Source organism: Mixophyes fleayi, chromosome 1, assembly GCF_038048845.1.
Source record: "Mixophyes fleayi isolate aMixFle1 chromosome 1, aMixFle1.hap1, whole genome shotgun sequence".
Lineage (NCBI taxonomy): Eukaryota > Metazoa > Chordata > Amphibia > Anura > Limnodynastidae > Mixophyes > Mixophyes fleayi.
In genome coordinates, this window is record NC_134402.1 from 203,025,640 (window position 1) to 203,047,623 (window position 21,984).

The following is a 21,984-nucleotide window of genomic DNA, read 5'->3' on the forward strand; positions in this document are numbered from 1 at the left end:
TAGATGGCCAAATGTGAGACAATTTTCTAAATATTCTCTTGATTATCCTTATCTGTTAAGGTTTTGTCTTCCTCCATGCCCTCAACACCACTCGCCAATCCATATTAGTTGGTTTGTGTGCATTTCCTAAGTCTTTGAAAAACTTCTGACATTTGGCCAACTCTTTTCTAGGATCTGAGAACTCAGTCATAATTGAACGTAGTTCCGATCTAGACGAAGGACAATGCATTGAAACAGTTTTTACAGAAGCTATACCATCCTTGTCCGCTTTCCCATTAGGAGCTGCTATTGTGCGGACAGGATAAGCACCAACCGGTTCACTACATTCAGGATTAATCACAGGAATTGCTGTTTCAGTACCATGGATGTTCTCCCTCCTAGTGGTTACCCCACTACTCTCACCTATCTCAGCCGCTGCCCCTGCTGGTGGGACCGCTCCCTTTCCATACTTGCGTTGTACTTCTAATATATTAATAGCATGGGCAATGGCTGAAATCACGGTGGGTTCATCCTCTTCTTTAGAAAGACTTGTTTTAAATTGACTCAAAACAGGGTATAACTTGTTAATTTCATTTTTATCATTTTTGGTAACGACCTTACTTACGCCCCCAATCGCATACGGCGGTGGGGGAGCACTTGCGCTTAGTTCTCCATGCTTTTCAACGGCTACTTCCGCTGTGCACGCACTGCCTTGCCACATGTTCCCCTCTACTTGCCACAATTTCAAACAGTCATCATGTTCAACTCTTACTTTAGTTGATTTAATCAACCACACTTTATCTCTTACATTATTCAGTACCTCTGAATCAAAACTAATGATCTTTGGGAATGGTCTCAAACAATCCTTGGTCATCTTGACCAATTTGTCACAATATGTTGTTGCGTATGCACCATACTTCTTAAACATAAGAAACCTCGCTGAACCAATCGGTCATTCCTTAGGCAGCACACCATTAACCATCTCTAGCGTTTGCTTAGCACCCATTGTAAAAACAGACTATTTCTCAACGCTACAAAACACAGGCCTCTTTAACTGTTCTCCTTTCAAACAGAGCCTACCGCTAGAGACTTTACCCGTGGACGATTTCACAGGCTACATCCACTCACCTCCTAACACAGAAATATCATCGTGAACCACAGTAATATCAGCTCCTCGATACCCTGCCTCTTCAACAAAATCTGCTGAGTATATTACTGAACTGGTAGCATCAGAGTTACTCACCTTGCCAACGTAATTCCTCCCGCAGCTCTACCCAAGTCACAATCATGGTTACACAATAAACCATGCGGTCCGATCGCAACGTTTAGCGATAATAGCCCTAGCACTAAACTTTGCGATTACTATTGGGGAGTGCGTCTCAAAGGCCTCTTTAGCTGTTCTCCTTTCAAACAGAGCTTTTGCTGCCAGTATACCTGCCGTGTATACCTATCCTCGGCCGTCCAGCCCGCCTCATCAGGCAGCAACCGATATCCCTGTCTTTTTCAACAGTAAATCAACTTTCACTTCAAAATCATACAATTCACAAACACATGCACCTTAGTTTTCTGCGCAGAAAATACATTTCCCAAACAATAGTAATATCTTTTCAGAGGCTTCACCAAGTGATTATACTATGCATATATAACAGACTATGAACACGGCTGTTTAAACACGTGACACCAATACCGAAAGTACACATACGCTATGCAATGCAATACATTCAAAACGCAAAAGGACAATAAAAAAGAAACAGTTTTCTTTCTTGTCCCTAGATTCAAGTTAGCACTCCTTAGAGAATACAAAAACGGACATTCGGTTTCACAACACAGGATGATAAACAGGTTTTGAACACATTGCTTTTTTACCCCTATATGACGTGTCTCCACCCTTTGTTGAGGAACCAACATCTGTAGGCCTTGCATATCGTCCGGTAGCGTAACCTCCGCCGCGATCCCATAAATTGTTATGCACGTCTAGTTGTTATCCAATAACGATTGTCGATTGCCGAAATGTGTTTTCAAAGCACAATGTGATTTAATAGCCAAAAGTAGCAGAATAACAATTAGAATAAAATAAGTACAGCCGTTACTTATCGCAGGCACCCTGGATCCAGTGTACAGTCATTCAGGTCTGAAGGCTGTGGTCAAGTAGACTGTCCACTAGGTCCAGAGCCCCTGCTTATATACAGTCAGTGAATACAGTAAAACGATGCAGATGATGTGGCTTGCTTCTATAGGTCCGGGCTTCAGGTGGGTCTAGTGTAATGCAACTCCTAGGCCAGTTCGAACGAAAATATCCAAAGGTGGGGGTCAGCTCTCCAGAGGATGCACTCCAATTTTCCCACCAAGAAACCAGTTTAAACTAGTCTATTTACATTACACAGACAATATAATTTTAAATATTTATTCCCTATCATCGCTAACTAGAGTATGCAATGTGCGATCCCTTTGGCGAATGAACCGGACAACTGCGGATAAATAGGGGATTAAAATGATACTAAACATGACATGTTTCCAGTAACCTGAACCTTCCACCAGCTTCCACCTGCTGTGGAAGCTGGGACCTGGTAATTGAATTCTTACTACTACTGACCCAGTAAGTGCATGTGCTGCATATACACCCTTAGTTCTAAGTTTAAGAAAAGAGATAGTAAAATAAAAAAATATCTAATATCAGCAAAAGATAGCTGCAGAGCAGCCACAGTAAGCCCAACTCCTTGGGCACTTAAAATACAATGAGGCTTTGAGAAGGGTTAAGCAGACTCACATCACCGTGGGTGAACCTGCAATTGTTGTAGTGCAATGGAAAGTCTAAAGTGCTATATTTTTGAGCTAATGTTGTTGCATACATTTGTATACGCTGTTCATTTCAATAAAAAGAGATTATACAAAAAAAACAAAAAAAACACTGAGGCTAGGAGGGGTGCAGATGGGAGAAGTTCAGTCAGCAAGTAGAAACAAATGTATAACTTGTTAAATGCCAACTCCCAGGTTCCCCATATACAACCCCATGGTAGCAGTGTCCCCCAGATAGGATGAATGAGAAATGGCTTTTTTTCATATGGGTTTGGCATTTTAAAGTAGCACACCTATATAACAAAAGCCTAACACAGGAGATATAATCGGCATTAGGCTAAGTATCGCATTAAACCGTAGTCCCTATAATTTTTAATAGGGATTACAGTCTGGACCAATTTAACAAGCTCCAAAAAGCCTACCTTTTCAAACCTTTACCCTGATGGCAAACGCCATTCAGTAGCCATTTTACCTATGTTGAGAGCATCGCAAGTATCATCCCATCCCATGCGTTGTATCATCCCTTATCATTGCAATAAGGGATGATACTTAACGTGGGAAACACGGCCATCATCATTAACATTTATATGGCGTCAGCAAATTCCACAGCTCTTTACAATTAGGGACAAATCAGGGCCATCTTAACAACATTATGGGCCCCCGATCAAAGCAGTATATATATATATATATATATATATATATATATATATATATATATAAATATATATATATATATATATATATATATATATATATATATATATATTATTTTTTTTTGCTTGTGGTTTTGAATGCATTTACTGATTTATTATGATGTACCTCCTCTGTAATATGTCTGTGGTGGGTTTTAGTCACAGAATAAACTTATTCCGTGAGAAACAGTACACTTGCTGGCTAGATGAAGGTACTGCACAATATACTCATGATTGAAAGTATCTGTGATTCTTCTTTAATATGATATTAAACAGTGAAGACCAATGATAGGCTTTCATTTGGGAAAAAAGTTGCAGTACAAAATGTCACCTGGTACCTGATAAAGCAATTTGCACAACAGAAGCCATTGTGCTCTTTTACAGCTCTTAGTTTTTGGTGGTCCTTGGGAAACCATGTCTGAAATATGATAGTCTCTGATCAGGGATAATGTGTGTATTTTAATTTGTTGCAGGGCAATAAGAAGGAACAAAGTTTATAGCATGTCCAACCTATGAAGTCAGCGAAGTCAGTCTCGGACGGGTACCTGCCCATTGTGCAGGGGCGGATCTAGGAAACTGCTATACCCGGGGCGATGTAGGGGGGGGGGGATTTAGGCCCCGCCCCCTTTCCGACTTCTAAGGCTGCCGGCGGCTGCACAGTATGTGCAGGTCCGCTTGGCAGTGACAGTGTGCTGCCCCGCTGCTCTGATTGTGTTTAAAACACAATCAGAGCAGCCAGGCAACACACTGTCACTGCTGAACGGACCTGCAGTGTGCAGCTGTCGGCAGCAAGCCCCTGCTAGGGGGGGCGATCGCCCCCCCCCCCCCCCCCCCCTCGATCCGCCACTGCCATTGTGCCCAATGGAAGAGACGGCCCTGGAACAAACACAGTAATATACACTACTTGGTAACACAGACAAAGAGGTAAGACGCTATGGGACAATGTGAGTTGAATACATAAGTCTAAATACTGCATTTCGGTCCAGCCCAAATACAAAAGTAAAAGTGATTTGTATACTATATGATCCAGTCACACAGTCAGAGGATCTAAATAGGTCCCAATATATGAAATTTAGGGAACAAAATAACACATAATACAACCATAGCCTAAATCACTAAACTACTTCTCGTCTACATCCTAGATTTAACAGTCATGTATGTGTTCGTTCGGCAAGCAACTAGTCAATAGCAGGGACTGTATCGATTCGCAGCTCTAATCGCGAGTAGCTATTCTCTATCTCAATTACGCTAATTGCGTAAATTTGTTCCCGTCCGATTCACTCTGCCCAGACTGGAGGAGTACAGCGCATGTGCACCAGCGCAACGGCGTAGCTGAAGGGGGTTTCTTCTCAGAAATAATTCACGGAGTGAGTTTACGTATAACACATGGCTCCCGGACGTCGGATATAGGGAGGGTACGTAAAATACGTAATGAGTACTAAGGAGGTTGAGCAACTGGATATAGAGAGACGGGAAGCGGCATGAGATTGCGGGAGAGTCCGGGTATTCTCAGAGTTACAGGCCTGGTACTTGTTTAGGTGAGAAGGGGCAGTACTGTATCTTGATAGATACTGTAAGAGCAAAATAGAGGACTTCTTACAATACATGGATTATACAACATAACGTTTATTATTAGATATACTTCAACGTCTATCTGTAATGCGTGTGGTAGTAAAGGAGTTTACAACGTAATCAATATGTCACTACAAATTATTGCATTTCGAAATTGTATATGACATAACACTCAAAGGGATTGGCAGACATCTTAACGCAAAACTCGGAGGTTCACACATTGGTGTGGACTGTCACAGTATATTAATGGAGCAAAATAAAAGAAAGATAAACTCTACTCTCAACATTACGTTAAACTGTGTCTCTGTGATAGGCAAGGGTTAGACAGGGTTATCAGATCAGACATGGGGGCAGAGCTGGATTAAGGCTCTGGGGGGCCCGGGGCACTTAAGACAGAGGGGGCCCTATGGTGTAATATGGCCAAATACGCAGGCAATATTATGTTCACTAGTATTAAGTGCACACAGCTCCCCCTTCACGAACAGAGAAGTATAAAGAGGGACATACATCCCAACTGTCCATTCTGACTAAGTGGCACAGTCACCCAAATTCGGGACTGCCTCACCATATTCAGGACAGATGACAGACTATCCTGCTTTCTCCTACATGTTATTTCCACTTTCTGTTTTTGCAGCCTGCACCCAGACAGCTCGTCCTCCATCATGTCAATTGACCCATATAATTATAAAACTATCTTTGCATGTGTATGTATATATCGGTCATCCCTTCCATCCTAGTCCAACTAAGCATTAGCAGGTCTGGAGTGTGGCAAGGCAACAGATGCTAATGTCTGTGGCAGTAGTTAGCTTGAAGGTGTTTTATGTCATTTTCATTTTGTTTTCTTAATATTAACATTTTTACATGGCCTCGTCATGCATTTGCATATAAAGTTAGTGTATGTCCAGAGGAGGGGAGCTAATGGAATGAGTGGCGGTAAAAACAGGTGGTAAATTGTGGTTGGCAGTGTCCTGATAGGCAGTGCAAATGTCCATGTGGTTACAGAAAGTGAGACATTAGATAACATCCATGGCACAGTTGTAACTTTACAATTTTACTTTGTCATTTTCTTCAGTCTCTTAAGATGCCAACTTTTTTAAATGCGACTTTTCAGGGGCAGGGAGAGAGGGTCCACAATGAAAGCTGCTATAGGGAAAATAGAAAATCGAGGTCTTAGCACCACATCCTAACTCTCTGTTCTACATTTGTATCACCATGTCCCCCTCCTGAATCCCCTTCTTCATCTTGCACCTCTATCCCCCTCAAACACATTTTCTATCTTCCCTCTCACTCCTCATTCTCCACCTACTTAGCATCCACATTGCCTCCTCAATCCTCTTCTCTGTCTCCACCTTCACCTCATTTCCCTCCTCATCAACGTGGTTCTCAGCTACCACACCCCCAATTCTCATTTACCTCCTCAGCTGCAGACCTTCACATACCTTAAGCCCGGGAGGCAAAGCGGCTCCTCTCTGCTCCTCATCACAGTCACAGCTTTGTGGCAGCAGCTGTGTCATCATTATTCCCAGAAGGCTTAAAAAAAATTAACTGCATACATGCATGGTATCACTATAATACCAGCGCGATGGCACCTTAGGCGAATAGTGCTGACTAAGCACTTAAATGGAGGACCCTGTGCTGTCCCCTGTATACCGGCATTTGGGGGTAACACCAAGAACCATGCAGAACCTTGTGCAGGGGGCATCCCGGGGCCCTCCCTTAATCCAGCTCTGGTGCTAGGGACTCTGCAAAACACATAGGCACCTCTCAGGGCACTGACATAAGGATCCCAGACTGGTTGGGGACTACACACCTTATTGATATGGTAAGAGAAAAATGTACAGCTTCCGCAAGACACTTTTTGCAATACAATGCTATTATTTTAATATTCCTGAAATATCTGCCAACATTATATTTATCACCCAAATTATGAAAATAAGTACTACTTGAAAGTTATTATGATTTAACTGTTAAACTGCAGTCACATCAGCTAATCCATCATGGGAAGCAGACACAACTCATCACAACCAAGTCTATGCAAAACTAGGTGATAAGGTAATATATAAATACATAGATAAGATCGCTGGATGTAATAGATATGAATATTACAACAGGTACTTGTAACACCACTGTATAAAATGCATGTAATATAACGCCATCAGGTATAAGGCTGTATAAGACTGTAAGCATTGACACATCCTGCTTTATGCACATCCTGCATTATGACGCATAAAGCCCACAGAATGACACTTACAGCGCTCCCAGGGGACTCGCCTAGGTTGTCTACAAAAGAAAAATCAATGCTTCCTCATACTAAAATGCTGCAAATTAAAACTACCATTGATACCGCCTATGAAAAATTGAAAAATACCATTAATACCGCACATTAAAACTAGCAATGATACCGCACATGAACACTACCATTAATACAGCACATGAAAACTACCATTAATACCGCACATGAAAATTACCATTTATACCGCACATGAAAACTACCATTAATACCACACATTAAAGCTACCATTGATACCGCACATGAACACTACCATTAATACCGCACATGAAAACTACCATTAATACCGCACATGAAAACTACCATTAATACCGCACATGAAAACTACCATCAATACCGCACATGAAAACTACCATCAATACCACACATGAAAATTACCATTAATACCGCACATGAAAACTACCATTAATACCGCACATGAAAAATACCATTGATGCCGCACGTGAAAACTAGCAACGATACTGCATATAAAATACATTTTATATATATATATATATATATATATATATATATATATACACACACACACAGATACACATACACATAAAAATGACTGAAATCTAAGCTTTAAATCAAGTGGCTGGCTTCAGTATTACTTTAATAATGATTAATAAAGTAGGGGATTCTTCTATAACATACCTATTCCTATTCTCTTCATTACCTCTATAAATGAATATAAACTGTATATGATATATTTAAATGAATTATTATTAGAAACTAAGATTGGCCAGGGAAGGTGTGACTCACCTAGGAAGCCATGATCAGCCCACTCTTCACGTCTTCCCAGTGGTCCTTGTCTGTAAGGAGCTGCTGCAGCTGCACATGCGCAGCATTAGCTCCATTTCGGGCACCTTAGAATGTACAGCAGCCACGGTGCTGCTGTACATCTGCCCCCGCTGACAAGGATTTTATCTGTGTGCGCATGCGTCAGCGGGGCTCCCACAGCTGCACCAGCAGGAGAAGATTCGGATCAAGGTGATCCGATCAGCGGACAGCAGGCGGCGGGGGGCCCTCTTAGAGAGGGGGGCCCGGGGCACGTGCCCCCTGTGCCCCCCCCTTAATCCGGCCCTGCATGGGGGCACATTTATCAATATTCACATAAAGTGAAAAGTAGTTTTCAATCCTTATCGCAATGATAAGGATTGAACTACTTCTCACATTTATGTACAGCCCTGCACAGAAACAGCAGTTCTGAAAAACTGCTGTTTCAGTGATAAAAAAAATCATACTTACCCCCCTCTTCGGAAGCACTGTCTTCGGGTCTTCTCTTCACTCTTCAATTGCGCATGTCCAGTTCCAAGAACTGGACATGCGCACACAGATCCCCTCTCTGTCTCTGCAACGATAGTTGCAGAGAGAGCGCGCTGAGTGACAGGGAGGGATCATGTGATCCCTCCACACATGCGCTGTACAGCTCTGCTCTCCGGTGCAGAGCTGACAGCATTAGATTTCCTCAATTCGGATTATGTACGCCAGCCTCAGCTGGCGTACATTAACATGACAAGTTCCCGAAAAAACATTTTTTTCGGGACTTGTTAGATTGCGGCCAGGAGCAGTCACCATTCTGTTGAATGGTGACTGCTCCCAAAAACGAAGAGGAATGCAAAGCAGCAGATATCCATGATATCTGCTGCGATGCCCCCTTAATAAATTTGCGGAGGACACTGTGGGACCTTAATGACCCGTTAAAAGCACTATCGTGCTTTATTAAATATGCCCCATTAACACATAGACAACTTGACTGGCTGCTTTAACAGTATGTGTGGTGAAACGAGGTATTAATATCACCTCAACCAGTCTGCACCTCATTTTTTAAATACTGGACTATAAAAACATACTTTTTCGAGCTATCTGGTTCCCCAATCTTATTTAAACTTGTATATATATTCAATCTGTAAGTAGTTAAAATGTCTGCCAGCATGGTTTTCTTATCTTGCAGACTAGTCCATTTTTCATTTTTCAGCCTAGGCAAAAGGATTAATGTCCACCAGTCCTGTATGAATGTACATCATAGTTGCCTACTCTCCCGGAATGACCAGGAGAATCCCGAATTTCTGGGAGTCTGGAGAGCAGGCAATTCTCCTGGATCCTGGGCAGTCCTGTCAATTAAATGGAGGAGATGGGGCTTAGTGATGTCATGCGTGTGTCATCGTGGCCCCACCCCTAATCTTATTGGCCCAAAATAGTGATGCTCATTTTGGGGGCGGGGCTAATGACACAATTCTTCGAACCCTGCTGCCACACACCCATCTGACCCCAGACCACCCGGGAGAACACTTGCCAATGTTGGCAAGTATGATGTACATCACACCAGGATGTCTCATGTATTAAGATAGGGTAAAGGTCCACAGATAGAGCTCAATGTTTAATTACAGAGGACTGTATTGTGTATTTACATGTAATGTGTCTGGATTGTGACCTCACTTGTTTAAACAAGCTGTATAGCCATAGAACAATACCTATCCTTAATTATATCAATAGTGGCTCATCTGCTATCCCTTTGTCTGTATGTTTACCTGTGAAAAGGTAAAAACAGAAAAGGACCAATCAGACAGGTCCTGAAACTCTCTAGGAGGTAATATTTGCCTTTAAAAACCAGCTTCAGAAACAGGGACATTCACTACCCAGTGACAGCTGGCGTTGAGGCAATTGGTCCCTGGAGTACTTCCTTTTCCCTGATCTACCTCTCCAGGTCTCTGGGGGCTGTGGGTCCGCCAAAAGGGAAGTGACAGTGACTCAGGACGACTCTCTCCTTTGAGGCTACCTTACTGGTAGCCTCACAGGAGATAGGGGGAGAAGCTTGGATAGATGGATAGATAGCTGTACTTGAGAGTAGCTAGGATACTGGTGAGGTGTTTTCATGATACCCTGTATGTTGTCTGTGCCAGACTGTATTTGTTGCAGGTTGTTATTTAAAAATGTTTATTGCTGTTTGGTGCTATTTTTTTTAAAAATAAATGTACTTATTTTATTTCGAATATTTGACTGGGTGATTTTGAACCTTGGATAGGTACCGCATAGGTCAGCTGTGTGGCGCAAAGGATTACATTAAACCCGGTATCATCACAGTATGTCTTTAGTTGATAACTTCTAAAGTGCAATGCAACACGTCATATGTATTTATTATGGGTTAAGATTTAATTGACTGCATTGTAAAGGGAGCTAGACACACTATAGCGAAAATGAAGATAATACTTCATAGCAATATTAAATGGATACAAGTCACGTATAATATGATTTATGTTATATTAAATATAAAAATGGTATGTCATGATTTGAAAAAATAATAAAGTTCTGTATCTTAAAATGTATGGCTTGATCTTGCACATGCATGTAGCAAAACAGCTTTTAACACCAGGTCCTTCATCACAAATCGTTGTAGGGAGTGATGGCTAATCGAGAACACTCCATTAAATCCAATGCATTCATTTTTAGTGAGCTAAAGTAAATCTGGCTTCCAAAAAACATAGCTGCTTCCTAGTGCAAGTGAGATATGGAGTCATTAGAACCATGCTGGTTTAAATGCTTATACGAGCATTAAAGCTCTTTTAGCACTGTCCCAATAGAGGTCAGAATAAATTCATCAAGTGGTGAAAAGATTTTCACTGCTAGCACTTAAAACGCTACTTATCTTTTCCAATGGCGTGCAGTCAAGCTAGAGAGCATCCTTTTCACAGGCTGCATGTTCCACCCCCTCTTAGGCCAGAGTTGACTTTAGTATGCATGTGTGGTAAAACATCGGTGCATGCGTAGTAAGTGAAGTGTTTTGTTGCAGAGAGAGTTGTTCACAGAGGAACGCACTGCAGGTAAGTATTCTTGAAAAGCAGAGGTACATCTTTCTGCATAAGTAGTACTACCCATCAATGATAATCCGCCCCTAAATGTGTTCTTGTTGAGCCACAATTCTGCTATGTCATTGTTTAGGTCATTGGAGAATTTTTTCCTGGTACAGGTAACTTTATTTCATGACATGCTGATGCCAATCTTTTGGAGATTGGAGCACCAGTTATATTATATATAACTGCAATGTAAGCAGGCAAATCTGCTCATTCAATATGTCATTGGTATTTGTTTGTAAAATTCACATAGATACCATTGGCAACCTTTGTAGGAGATTAAATTGGGTAATAGGACAATAGAAACCAAAGGAGTTGGGAATATATAGGTGCAGCAATGTTATTAAAGTCAGCCACAACTCTAAATTGATGGTCATGTAAGGTCAGTGATACATTGGATGCAGCCCTTCTGCTATTTTCTGCCCTTCTAGGGCTGTGCCACACATTTGATTTTCCTATTTGGTATATGCCATAGACTTTAGACCCTGGTTAAAGGCCTAGTCACCTATAACCTGGAAGTAGTACATAATGCACATATTTTGTTTGAAATTGGGAACTGTCCCATTCTGGTTTTGTACTGTTTGCTTTAAAAATGACAAGTTAAGTGCCACCTGACTATCTGTGACTCATAGCTTTAACACCAGCTTTTTTTCTGTTAGTGGTCTGCTTTTCTACAGTTTGGGGCATATTCATTTGTCAGTGAGTATTTTTTTTAGAGAGTGTTAAGTTATTTTCTGGCTTTTTTTCATAATTTTCGAGCGCGCTCTCTTTACCCTAAAGTATCGCAAACACAATTTTTAACATGCGGGGGCAGCATTACCTCTTTTGCAATTAAATTGCACGAGTTTTCCCGCTGATCTAACTCCAAATGGTCGCTATTGCCGGCAAAAATCCGCGCAGGACTTTTTTTTTTTTTTTAACACTGCGGGGACAAAACAATCTTGCTGACAAATGAATATGCCCCTATGTGTGTGTGTGTGTGTGTGTGTGTGTGTGTATATATATATATATATATATATTTGAAAGTAGTTTTTTTTAAAGAATGTTGGCTCTCCCGCTTCCTTTGAAGCTTTTATGAAGGTACAATACTGGTTAAACTAGTCACTTAGCACTCGTCTACTCCTTTGGAGACGGTAGTCCTCTGAAAAAATATGTATGTATTTATTATGATGTATATTTATTATAATGCGTGTATTATGACAGCTGTCAGATCTAAAATCTGTGCAGAGTTTGCCTAGTGGTGTCAAGTATATCTGGAAGCGCTTCAATCAGCTGGAGAGAATAAACACAGCAAAGCTCTGTATGCAACAAATATTCTCTGTTTATTATCTCAGTTTCAAGTTTTTATAGCACTCTGAATATATGTGATTTATATGTCATAAGCTTATAGCAGTGCACGGAATATGCTGTGGGTTGGCTTTCTCACGTATTCTTGTGGTGTTTAGCTTTCTTCCCCTTCTCAGGCCAGATGTGCCAATTATTCTTAGCTGTGTCTTGTTAGCTACACCTCAAGGCCGTGGGCTCACATCTTGCAAAACTGCTTTTCAGCAGAAAATGAATAACCTCTGTTAAGCAACTAAAATATCTATGCGAGTTACAAGAATGGCTGAACAAAAGTTTCATGAGGCGTTAACAAAAAATCATATTTACAAAATAATTGTGCCACAATTCTATATATTTAGTGGCCATATCTCAGAGGGTGACACTTTATTTACCCTCCTGGATGTAAAAGTCATGATTGTTTTCCGTCAAAGAATTACATAATATTTTATCGGTTGGTTGAGAAGAATTTTGGAGTAATTTACCTTAATGCTGTAAATGTGCAATAATCCATTGTAACATATAAATTTTTTGCCGTCATTAGTCTACATATTACTGAATTGATCATAGCTTCATGATGGCTTGCTGCACATATCAACTAATGCACTATGTTGGCAAATTATTAGTTTTTTTCAGTGATATCATCATCATCATTTATTTATATAGCACCACTAATTCCGCAGCGCTGTACAGAGAACTCACTCACATCAGTCCCTGCCCCATTGGAGCTTACAGTCTAAATTTCCTAATATAGACACTCACTCACACACACACACACACATACACACACACACACACACACACACACACACAGGGAGAGACTAGGGTCAATTTTAGATAGCAGCCAATTAATCTACCAGTATGTTTGCACAATTTAAGAGTACATTTTATATTCATGTTATACTAATATTGGTATGTTTATCAGGTGCTGGTGACCCAAGACTTGAACAGGACATCAAATCGCAATGAGTTCTCTTATCAAGACTGGAACAGTTAAAGAAGACTTCTCGCAAGGCATCATTTCTGCAACTGCCTCTGACCAAGTCAACTGAAAGTACGGGAGGGGAGCCTGTTTCCCCTTCTTCTGGGTCAATATGCTATTCTGTTGCTGATTTGTGGGGGGTGGGAGTGGGTAGGAGGCTAGTGTCCTTCCATGTTAGTTCCTAACCCCTGGAAGTCTCCGTAGCCGTGGAGAGGCCTGGCTACCACAAACTTATGGATTTTGACCATATGGAGGGAAAGGGGGAGTCTGAAGAAGCAGGAAGAAGAATGTCTAAAACTGGAGTTGCAAGGGGCAATCGCAGCATCGGAGCCAATGCTGGGGTGTCAATGGTGGGACCCAACTTTCGAGTAGGAAAGAAGATTGGCTGTGGCAATTTTGGGGAGCTGCGACTTGGTAAGTGTGGGGCACAACGGGTAGCTTGTTTTATGTTCTCAATGTATGAGATGTATTTTTACTTTTGCTGAAACATTGCAATACTTATGTATATATACAGCATCACACAATATGTCATGCCTTACACGTTTGCAAGCACTCTCACATTGAGGTTATTTGTAGATACTTCAAGACATAGGATCAACAACTATACAAACAATATAAATGAGAATCAGTGGTGAGAGTCCTGGTGCTACAATTACCAAATGCAGTCTTACTCAAGGACATTTTTGACAAAGGCTGTATGCTGGCACACAGCTCACAAGATTAAAAATCTTAGCTTACCTGTATGGATACATCCACTTATTCACATTCTATGCCTTTTATGCATCAGTAGCATGAATATATGGTCTCCATATATTCTATGGAGAATCTGGTGCCTGAATTTCTGCATTATAAGTGATATCAGCCAACTGCTAGTCAAATGAAACTTCTTTAAAAATCTCTGACTATTTTACCTATCCTATTTCCAATATGGCAATATTTTCATATGTCCATATTGGGGCCGAATATGTGGATATTGTATATCAGTGTTTCCCAAACCCAGTCCTCAGGTACCTCTATCAGTGCAGGTTTTCCAGGTCACAAGTGAAATAATTAGTACCACCTGTGGATCTTTCAAAATGTGTCAGTCAGTAATGAATACACCTGTGCTTCAGCAAAGGGATATAGAAAACATGCTCTGTTAGGGGTCCCTGAGGACTGGGTTTAGGAAACACTGTTGCATATGATCGTTTACAATTTCCCTGTTAGCAGGAAAATGAGACTAATTTTAACTCCTGTTGAATTTGATACCAGTTATTTTCAATCTTTCACATTTGTGTCACATTATTTTCTGGTTAAATATCTAAGATTTTTGGCATCTACTGTGAGGGTCCTTTGCTGCAAGAATGTCGGTGAATGAAAATAATACAGCTTTTACTTTAGACCCATATTGAAATATTCCTTCAGCAACTTTGAAGATGAAAAACCTCACTTTGAAAAAAACAACACACATATGTGAAAAACAATATAACGAAAGAACCTCCTTTTCTACAAGGGCACTTTAGATCTAAGTACATGAGTAATGACAGATGAATACAAATAAAATTGTCCTTTAAAAAAACAGTGAAAACAAAAATCCAAAAGAGTTTGTAAACAAAGTCCTGGATGTTGAGCTCAGGTTGTTCAATAACCCCAATTTCTTAATACTCTCTCATGTGATAGATTGGCTAAACACCTCAAAAATCTCTTTGTCTGTCAGTAAGTAATCAGTAGACTGAGCTTCAGGACTATTACCATGAACATGAGAAATATTACGGGATTGATGAGAAGGTTGAATAAAGATTTTTTAATGGAACAAATAGCTTTTCCCTCCAAGTTATTTGGAGTAGTCGTCTAGAGAGCACATAACTCTTGCTATTTTCATATATTTTTTTTAATGTTTATGTTCAAAGTTGATGGTTTCTTCCAGATGTTCACTTCTTCCCCAAAGGTGAATAGTTAATTCTTGAGCTCTGTGCCGATGCAAGAGCACCTTCAGAATCCTCATAAGAGTGCCAACGCGAATGTCTAGTATTTTCTCTGGGGTGATTGAAGTTCCTCCCTTTTCTCTCCAATGTTGATACCTAAAATGGGAGTAAGGAAACAAAGTGCTCTTCTGAAAATTGGGCCTCTCTTTGTGCAGTTACTTGTGTCCACAGTATATGAGGCCTGATTTGTTTGCTACTAACATCATTATTCTTGTCTCAGGGAGGTCGGTTTTGGATTAGCATCCATAAAGCAGGATTCATTGGTGCTCCAGCGCTGATGCTTTAAAACCCCATTGTGATCCCTTTCACATAATACTCCGAACTGCAAACACCAATCCGTATCCAATATATAAATGTGGGAACTGGGCATTGATAGAGTATTGCCTAGTTATGAGCATACCCAAGGTGACTCCAGTGTACTTTTGCTACAATAATCTGATGCTAAAAAAGAAACAGTACATGTAAGATTTTGGCAACCGTGCAACCACTTGATCTGATTCAAGGGAAGGATGTTCTTGCTTATTCGCTTCTAAAAGTTTAATCGGTAGTATCCATCTTAGAGAGACAACTCTATGGGCCTGATGCTAAGTGCATTTGTATCCAAAATGTTTACGTAAAATACATTGAAAGAAAATACGTAATATGTGGCGTTTTCATTTAGAATTTTTAAAAAAATGCAATTGGTTGGTCACACTATAAAATGGAAACCTGCAGCAGGGCATCACCTTGTTATGTTATACAGCCCTAGCTTGTTCAGTAAGTGGCGGAATTTTCCAGGGGATTTGGGCCCGCAACAAAACAGCCCTGTGCTGAAGCACTAGGGCTTTTCCTAACACCCAGTGTTAGGAAAAAATATTTCATTAAAATAAGCACTCCTACACTTTTAATAATCTATTATTAACCTACATCCTTGGGCTTCAGTCAGAACACGAGAAAGCTGATGTGATTGGTTAGTAGTGGTTAGACCCCACATGGGATCTAACCCTAATGAACTGCACTTGGTGGGGTCTTCCACTCCCAACTTTAAAAGGGCTTTGAGGCAGGGGAGGGATGGGAAGTTTTAACCGGGGGGCAAGACTCGACTCAGCAGCCTATTAGGAACATTTTAAAGGAAAAAAATGCAGGTGGTCCTGCCCCCCAGCCCAGCCAGCCCCTGCTTTGAAGAGTCTTTAGTTTAATAAAACATTTTTTCATGGTGTCCGTTTTTTAGCAGTTTTTTTATGCTGTACTACAGGTCCCAGCAATCCCTGAATGCCAGGGTATTCTGGCACTTGTAGTTCTACAAGTTTCAGCATGCTGTAACAGGCTTGGGTATGCTGGCACTTGTAGTCCTAGTACCAGCATTCTCAAGCAGTTTACGGTTGCCAGGACTTGCTTGAAACAATAATGCCACATTAAAAAAATTCTGACTGCTAACATTTAAATATTTATTACCCCAACAGCCACAAGGCATGGGAGTTGGGAAGAGCCATAGTGCTTTTCAGCTCAGGGTTGTTTTTTCTAGGGGTGGGGGACCTGCATATTTTTTACAAGTCCAGTTCCCCTAAGAAATTCAGCCCCATACTCAACAGGCTGGAACTGTCACATTATGAAAGGGGAACCCCATGCTGTGGGTTTCCCTTGTATAGTGTGAGCAGTCCGGCGTGTCATAGCTTAGTGCTGGTTGCATCTGTTGTGTGGGAGACCAAGTTAGTGTAAAATGCGTCCAAATCTGTAAATGGATATATAAATACACATTTTTTTTGTGTAAAGCCGCAGTGTGGAAATGTGTATTTATTATAGTTTTCCTCTGAGTTCCTTCTGAATCTGGGTACATGCTAGATCCACCTGGGCTTTATCCTTTTCTATTATCAAACCCTCTACTATCCTCCTAAACTTATCCCGAAAGGCTTAAAAAAGGGAGTATGTAGTATCTGTGTTGGCAGTTTGTTAACTTAATGGTATGTAATTGACACAGTTTAGTTTTCACAACTTCTCCTGTGTGTCTGCTAGCTTCCCAAGTTTATTGCTCGAAATTTCAAAATCCATAGTATTGAGTGCTAATACGGAGGTTATGAGATTTCTCTTACTCCTATGGGTATAAACTGCGGGTTTGAAAAAGTGGAGATGTTGCCTATAGCAATCAGTCAGATTCTAGCTCTGATTTTGTAGAATGTGCAAAATAAATGATAACTAGAATCTGATTGGTTGCAGTTTACTAAATATACCCTCTAGACCTTACAAGTCCACAGTTTTCTCTTCTTTTTTCCTGTTCTGCATTTATCCATACCTACAAAACACTCTTCCCTTGGAAACGATCCTACTTAACCCCTGGGTCTGTATGACATTTGGGCAAGATTGGGGAATAGTATGTTTGTAATATTGTGACTGGGAAGTCTATTTGGTTTTTGCTTGGTCAATATGGACCTAAATTATCCTGCTCTGTTTTTCTGCATTCCTGGGCTAAATGTATCAAGCTGTGAGTTTCTGGTGGGTTTGAAAAAGTGGAGATGTTGCCCATAGCAAACAATAAGATTCTAGTTGTTTATTTAGTACATTCTACAAAATAACTAGAATCTGATTGGTTGCTATAGGCAACATCTCCACTTCACTTGATACATTTACTCTCCGGGCTGTATACCTCCAACATGAAGCCCAAAATTTATTGAATCTCGTAAGGTTTCTCCCAATTTGCATCAGTCTGATATCAAGAAAAATCTTTAACATTAAGAGGTCACCTAGAGAGGGCAAGAGAATCTACCACTGCAGATAAGGTCCAGGTAACCATATCGCTGCATAAAAAAATAGTGCGATCAGGTTATCCTGAACCTGTTGAAGAAACATATTTTTTGCTATTGCATACTTGGGGGCAGATTCAATTGTAAAAAAAAAATGTGTGCAGTGTCCTGTGAAGGCCGCGAGACACTGCAGCGTTTTTTTTTTTATTGCAATGTCCGCTTATTTTTGCTCGCACCCCATAGAGATGCGAGCAAAAGGGAGTGTTACTTTTTACCGTACAGTCATGGTCAAAAGTTTTGTGAATGACACAAATATTATTTTTCACAAAGTCTGTTACCTCAGTTTTTATGATGGCAATTTGCATATACTCCAGAATCTTATGAAGAGTGATCAGATGAATTGCTATTTATTTCAAAGTCCCTCTTTGCCATGATAATGAACTTTATCCCAAAAACAAAATTTCCACTGCATTTCAGCCCTACCACAAAAGGACCAGCTGACAACAGGTCAGTGATTCTCTCAATAACACAGGTGAGAGTGTTAACGAGGACAAGGCTGGAGATGGCTTTGTCATGCTGATTGAGTTTGAATAATAGACTGTAAGCTTTAAAAGAAGGGTGGTGCTTGAAATAATTGTTCTTCCTCTGTTAACCATGGTTATCTGCAAAGAAACACATGCAGTCATCATTGCTTTGCACAGAAAGGGCTTGTGGGGGTAATGTCATTTTCTCTGCTGAATCCCCTTTCAGATTGTTTGGGGCATCGGGAAAAGCGCTTGTCTGTTGAAGGAAAGGTGAGAGCTTCCATCACTCCTGTGTCATGCATGTCAGTAAAGCATCCTGAGAACATTCAAGTGTGGGGTTGCTTCCCTGCCAAGGGAGTGGGCTCATTCACAATTGTGCCTAAGAACACAGCCATTAATAAAGAATGGTACCAAACATACTTCAAGAGCAACTTCTCCCAACCATCCAAGAACAGTTTGGTGATGAACAGTGCTTTTTCCAGCATGATGGAACACCTTGCCATAAGGCAAAAGTGATTACTAAGTGGCTTGGGGATCAAAACATCAAAATTTTGGGTCCATGGCAAGGAAATTCCCCAGACCTTAATCCCATTGAGAACTTGTGGTCAATCCGCAAGAGGCGGGTGGACAAACAAAAATTCACAAATTCTGATAAACTCCAAACATTGATTAGGCAAGAATGGGCGGCTATCAGTCAGTATGTGACCCAGAAGTTGATTGGCAGCATGCCAGGGTGAATTGCAGAGGTCTTCAAAAAGGGTCAACACTGCAAATATTGACTCTCTGCATAAACTTAATGTAATTGTCAATAAAAGCCTTTGGCACTTATTAAATGCTTGTAATTTTACTTCAGTTTACCATAGCAACATCTGACAAAAAGGTCTAAAAACACTGAAGCTGCAAACTTTGTGAAAACCAATATTTTTTGACTGTATAAATGAATGTGCCCCTTAATGTGTATGCATACTTGAGGCTCATTAGGGAGGGAAAATAACATCCTTCGACCTGTCAAAAGCTCAGCCCACACGGAGTGATCCTTGTGGTAGATACTTCCTTTCCCTTAATGCCCACACCGAGTGATCCTTGTGGTAGATACTTCCTTTCCCTTAATGCCCACACGGAGTGATCCTTGTAGATACTTCCTTTCCCTTAATACCATTAATATTTGTGAATGAGCAGATGGCTCCTTGGCCTTCCACATTCTCCCTCCACTAAAGACCCATCTTGCCCTATGAGATGGTTTGTGTTTTATACAATGGCATAGGGGGCTGTGTTTTATACAGTGGCGTTGGTGCAAACACAGCTGCCCAGCGCCTGTGCTGTAAGTTACAGGTGCCTGATCAGCGCAGACTGGTGTCTGTACAGGGTATGTGTGACTGGATCACTATTAAATAACTTTTGGTAAAAATTTATTGCAAGCAAATAGCGCAAGGCACTTATTTATGTAATTGCACGTGCACTTATTTTTGATATTGTGTATATTGTGAGATAGGAAAACATTATCTCTGAGACCAGGGTAGAAACGTTGTTTTTTTCTGTTTAACCTTGCTATAGGATATGCCTATTTCTGATGTATATATCTGATACAATGAGCCTGTGTTTACCAAGCCTCTGGTGTATTGTGATGTGGGAAGTGGCTTGTTTTTATGTTTTTTTTGTTGTTCTGTGGAAATGTGTATTCAGCGACTGTTCGAAGTATTCATGCCAGTCAGACCTTTTGACTTGCTAGTGAGTCTCCTGCCTCTGAAATAAGATCCAGGAAATCACAACAAGGTTTTTAAGAATTCCATAGCTAAGTATAAATATTAGTGGCTTTACAATGCATGTAAATCCATGTTTGTGTAGAGTACATCCTGATTCTAAAAATAGACTATTTCGAAACTGTATAAAAGATGAGCTGTGTGAGCATGTAATGTATCATTCTTCTGACTTCATTTGACCTGATCACCCTGGTACCTTCAACTAGGGTGAGAGCAAATAAACATCTTGATTCAAGACGCGCTTGAAAACATCTTCAATATTGCTGTATTCCTGTGATCTACAGATTAGACCTAAAATCTAATCCGTTCCCTGGCTGTCTGAGGTTTGGACCTAAGCGTTTCCAGTATTACCGTTCTGCCTGCTACCCAGCAACCCTGGTCAATGTGATAGGCCAGGGGGGAATCCATTCACAGCAACCCGGATCCATAGTAAGAGATCCGGAGTTACCAGCCCAGGTACACCAGCAACAAGGTACATTAGCAGAGTCAATTACCCAGCAGGAACGTGGTTGTGAGTGCCATAGAAGGAACTCAGTGGTGGCAGCAGGCCCCTCCCACTGCAGCAGGAAGGGCATATTCGGAATAACGAAAGGGGACGGTGGCAAATTATACCTAGCCAGTTCCCAGCAACAACAGACAGGGTGGCATAGGCGGTCCATCCTGTCACAGTATGCAAATGCTATATGCATCCACATGTGTTGTGATGTCATCATGCACACACGGATACAGTGGATGATGGGAGCACTGACCCAGGCATAATAGGAGCATATGGGAATATGGATGTACATTTATAGGAAAATATGACCAGGAATGACTGGAGCAGTGGTGTTTGCACTAGAACAGAGATTGATAGCTATATATTGAGGCAGTGATTAATATATGGATTGTTGGCTATCTATCCACCCATGCAGTGAATGGAATTTGATAATTTGAAATTCATGTTAATCGTAATATTTTTTTGTTAGAAAGCCTGGGAAGATGTGCATCTATTGGATAATCCAAAAGAAATTACACTAATAAGTTTGGCGTCAGCAGTCATTTGACAGTTTGCCTCCTAGGTTATTTCCAGATCTAAAGTATAGGCTCCTCTAGCACAGATGTAGGCATCTTGTGTCTTTTCATATGCTTTTCAGGTACAAGGCTAAGCATGCCCTACTCTGCCCGCTCATTGTTTATCATTGCTCAGAACCTTTTGGCACTGATCAGGCTAATGAGTGAGACATTCAAATGCAGAATGGTGTTGGGCTCAACTCCACGGCTGCCTACCATTCTCTGTCCCAAGACTCCGGGAAACAGTCTGTACTCTGCTCCACCAATCATAGACACCCTCCACAGGATCACAACAGCAGAAGTGCTGTGGTTGAAGTGGAAATCTAGACGTGGCAATCTGAAAAATGTAATGGGAATGTAAGCGATTGGAATTTAATAGTTTTGCAATGAAGGCAGTGGGAGAATTTGTGGTATGACATACCACTGTATAAACCCCCACTGTGTGTGCCTCTCTCTCAACATTAAAACCACTGACTAGTGAAGTGAATAACATTGATTATCT

The 21,984-nt window shown here is 40.9% G+C and overlaps 1 protein-coding gene across 9 annotated transcripts in view; it reads left to right on the top strand.

Moving 5' to 3' along the window:
• Positions 1-4,329: 4,329 nt before the first annotated feature.
• LOC142148381 (casein kinase I-like) overlaps positions 4,330-21,984 on the top strand; it is a 69,183-nt gene continuing 51,528 nt past the window's right edge. For 5 of the 9 annotated variants that reach the window (XR_012690845.1, XR_012690846.1, XR_012690850.1 and 2 more), the window contains exons 1-2: positions 4,893-5,005; positions 13,411-13,881. Coding sequence is in view for 2 of the 9 variants with exons in the window: in XM_075204782.1 (XP_075060883.1) it covers positions 13,701-13,881 (181 nt within the window). In the remaining 7 variants the exon portion in view is untranslated. The other 4 variants (XR_012690848.1, XR_012690847.1, XR_012690849.1 and 1 more) reach the window with 4 other exon arrangements.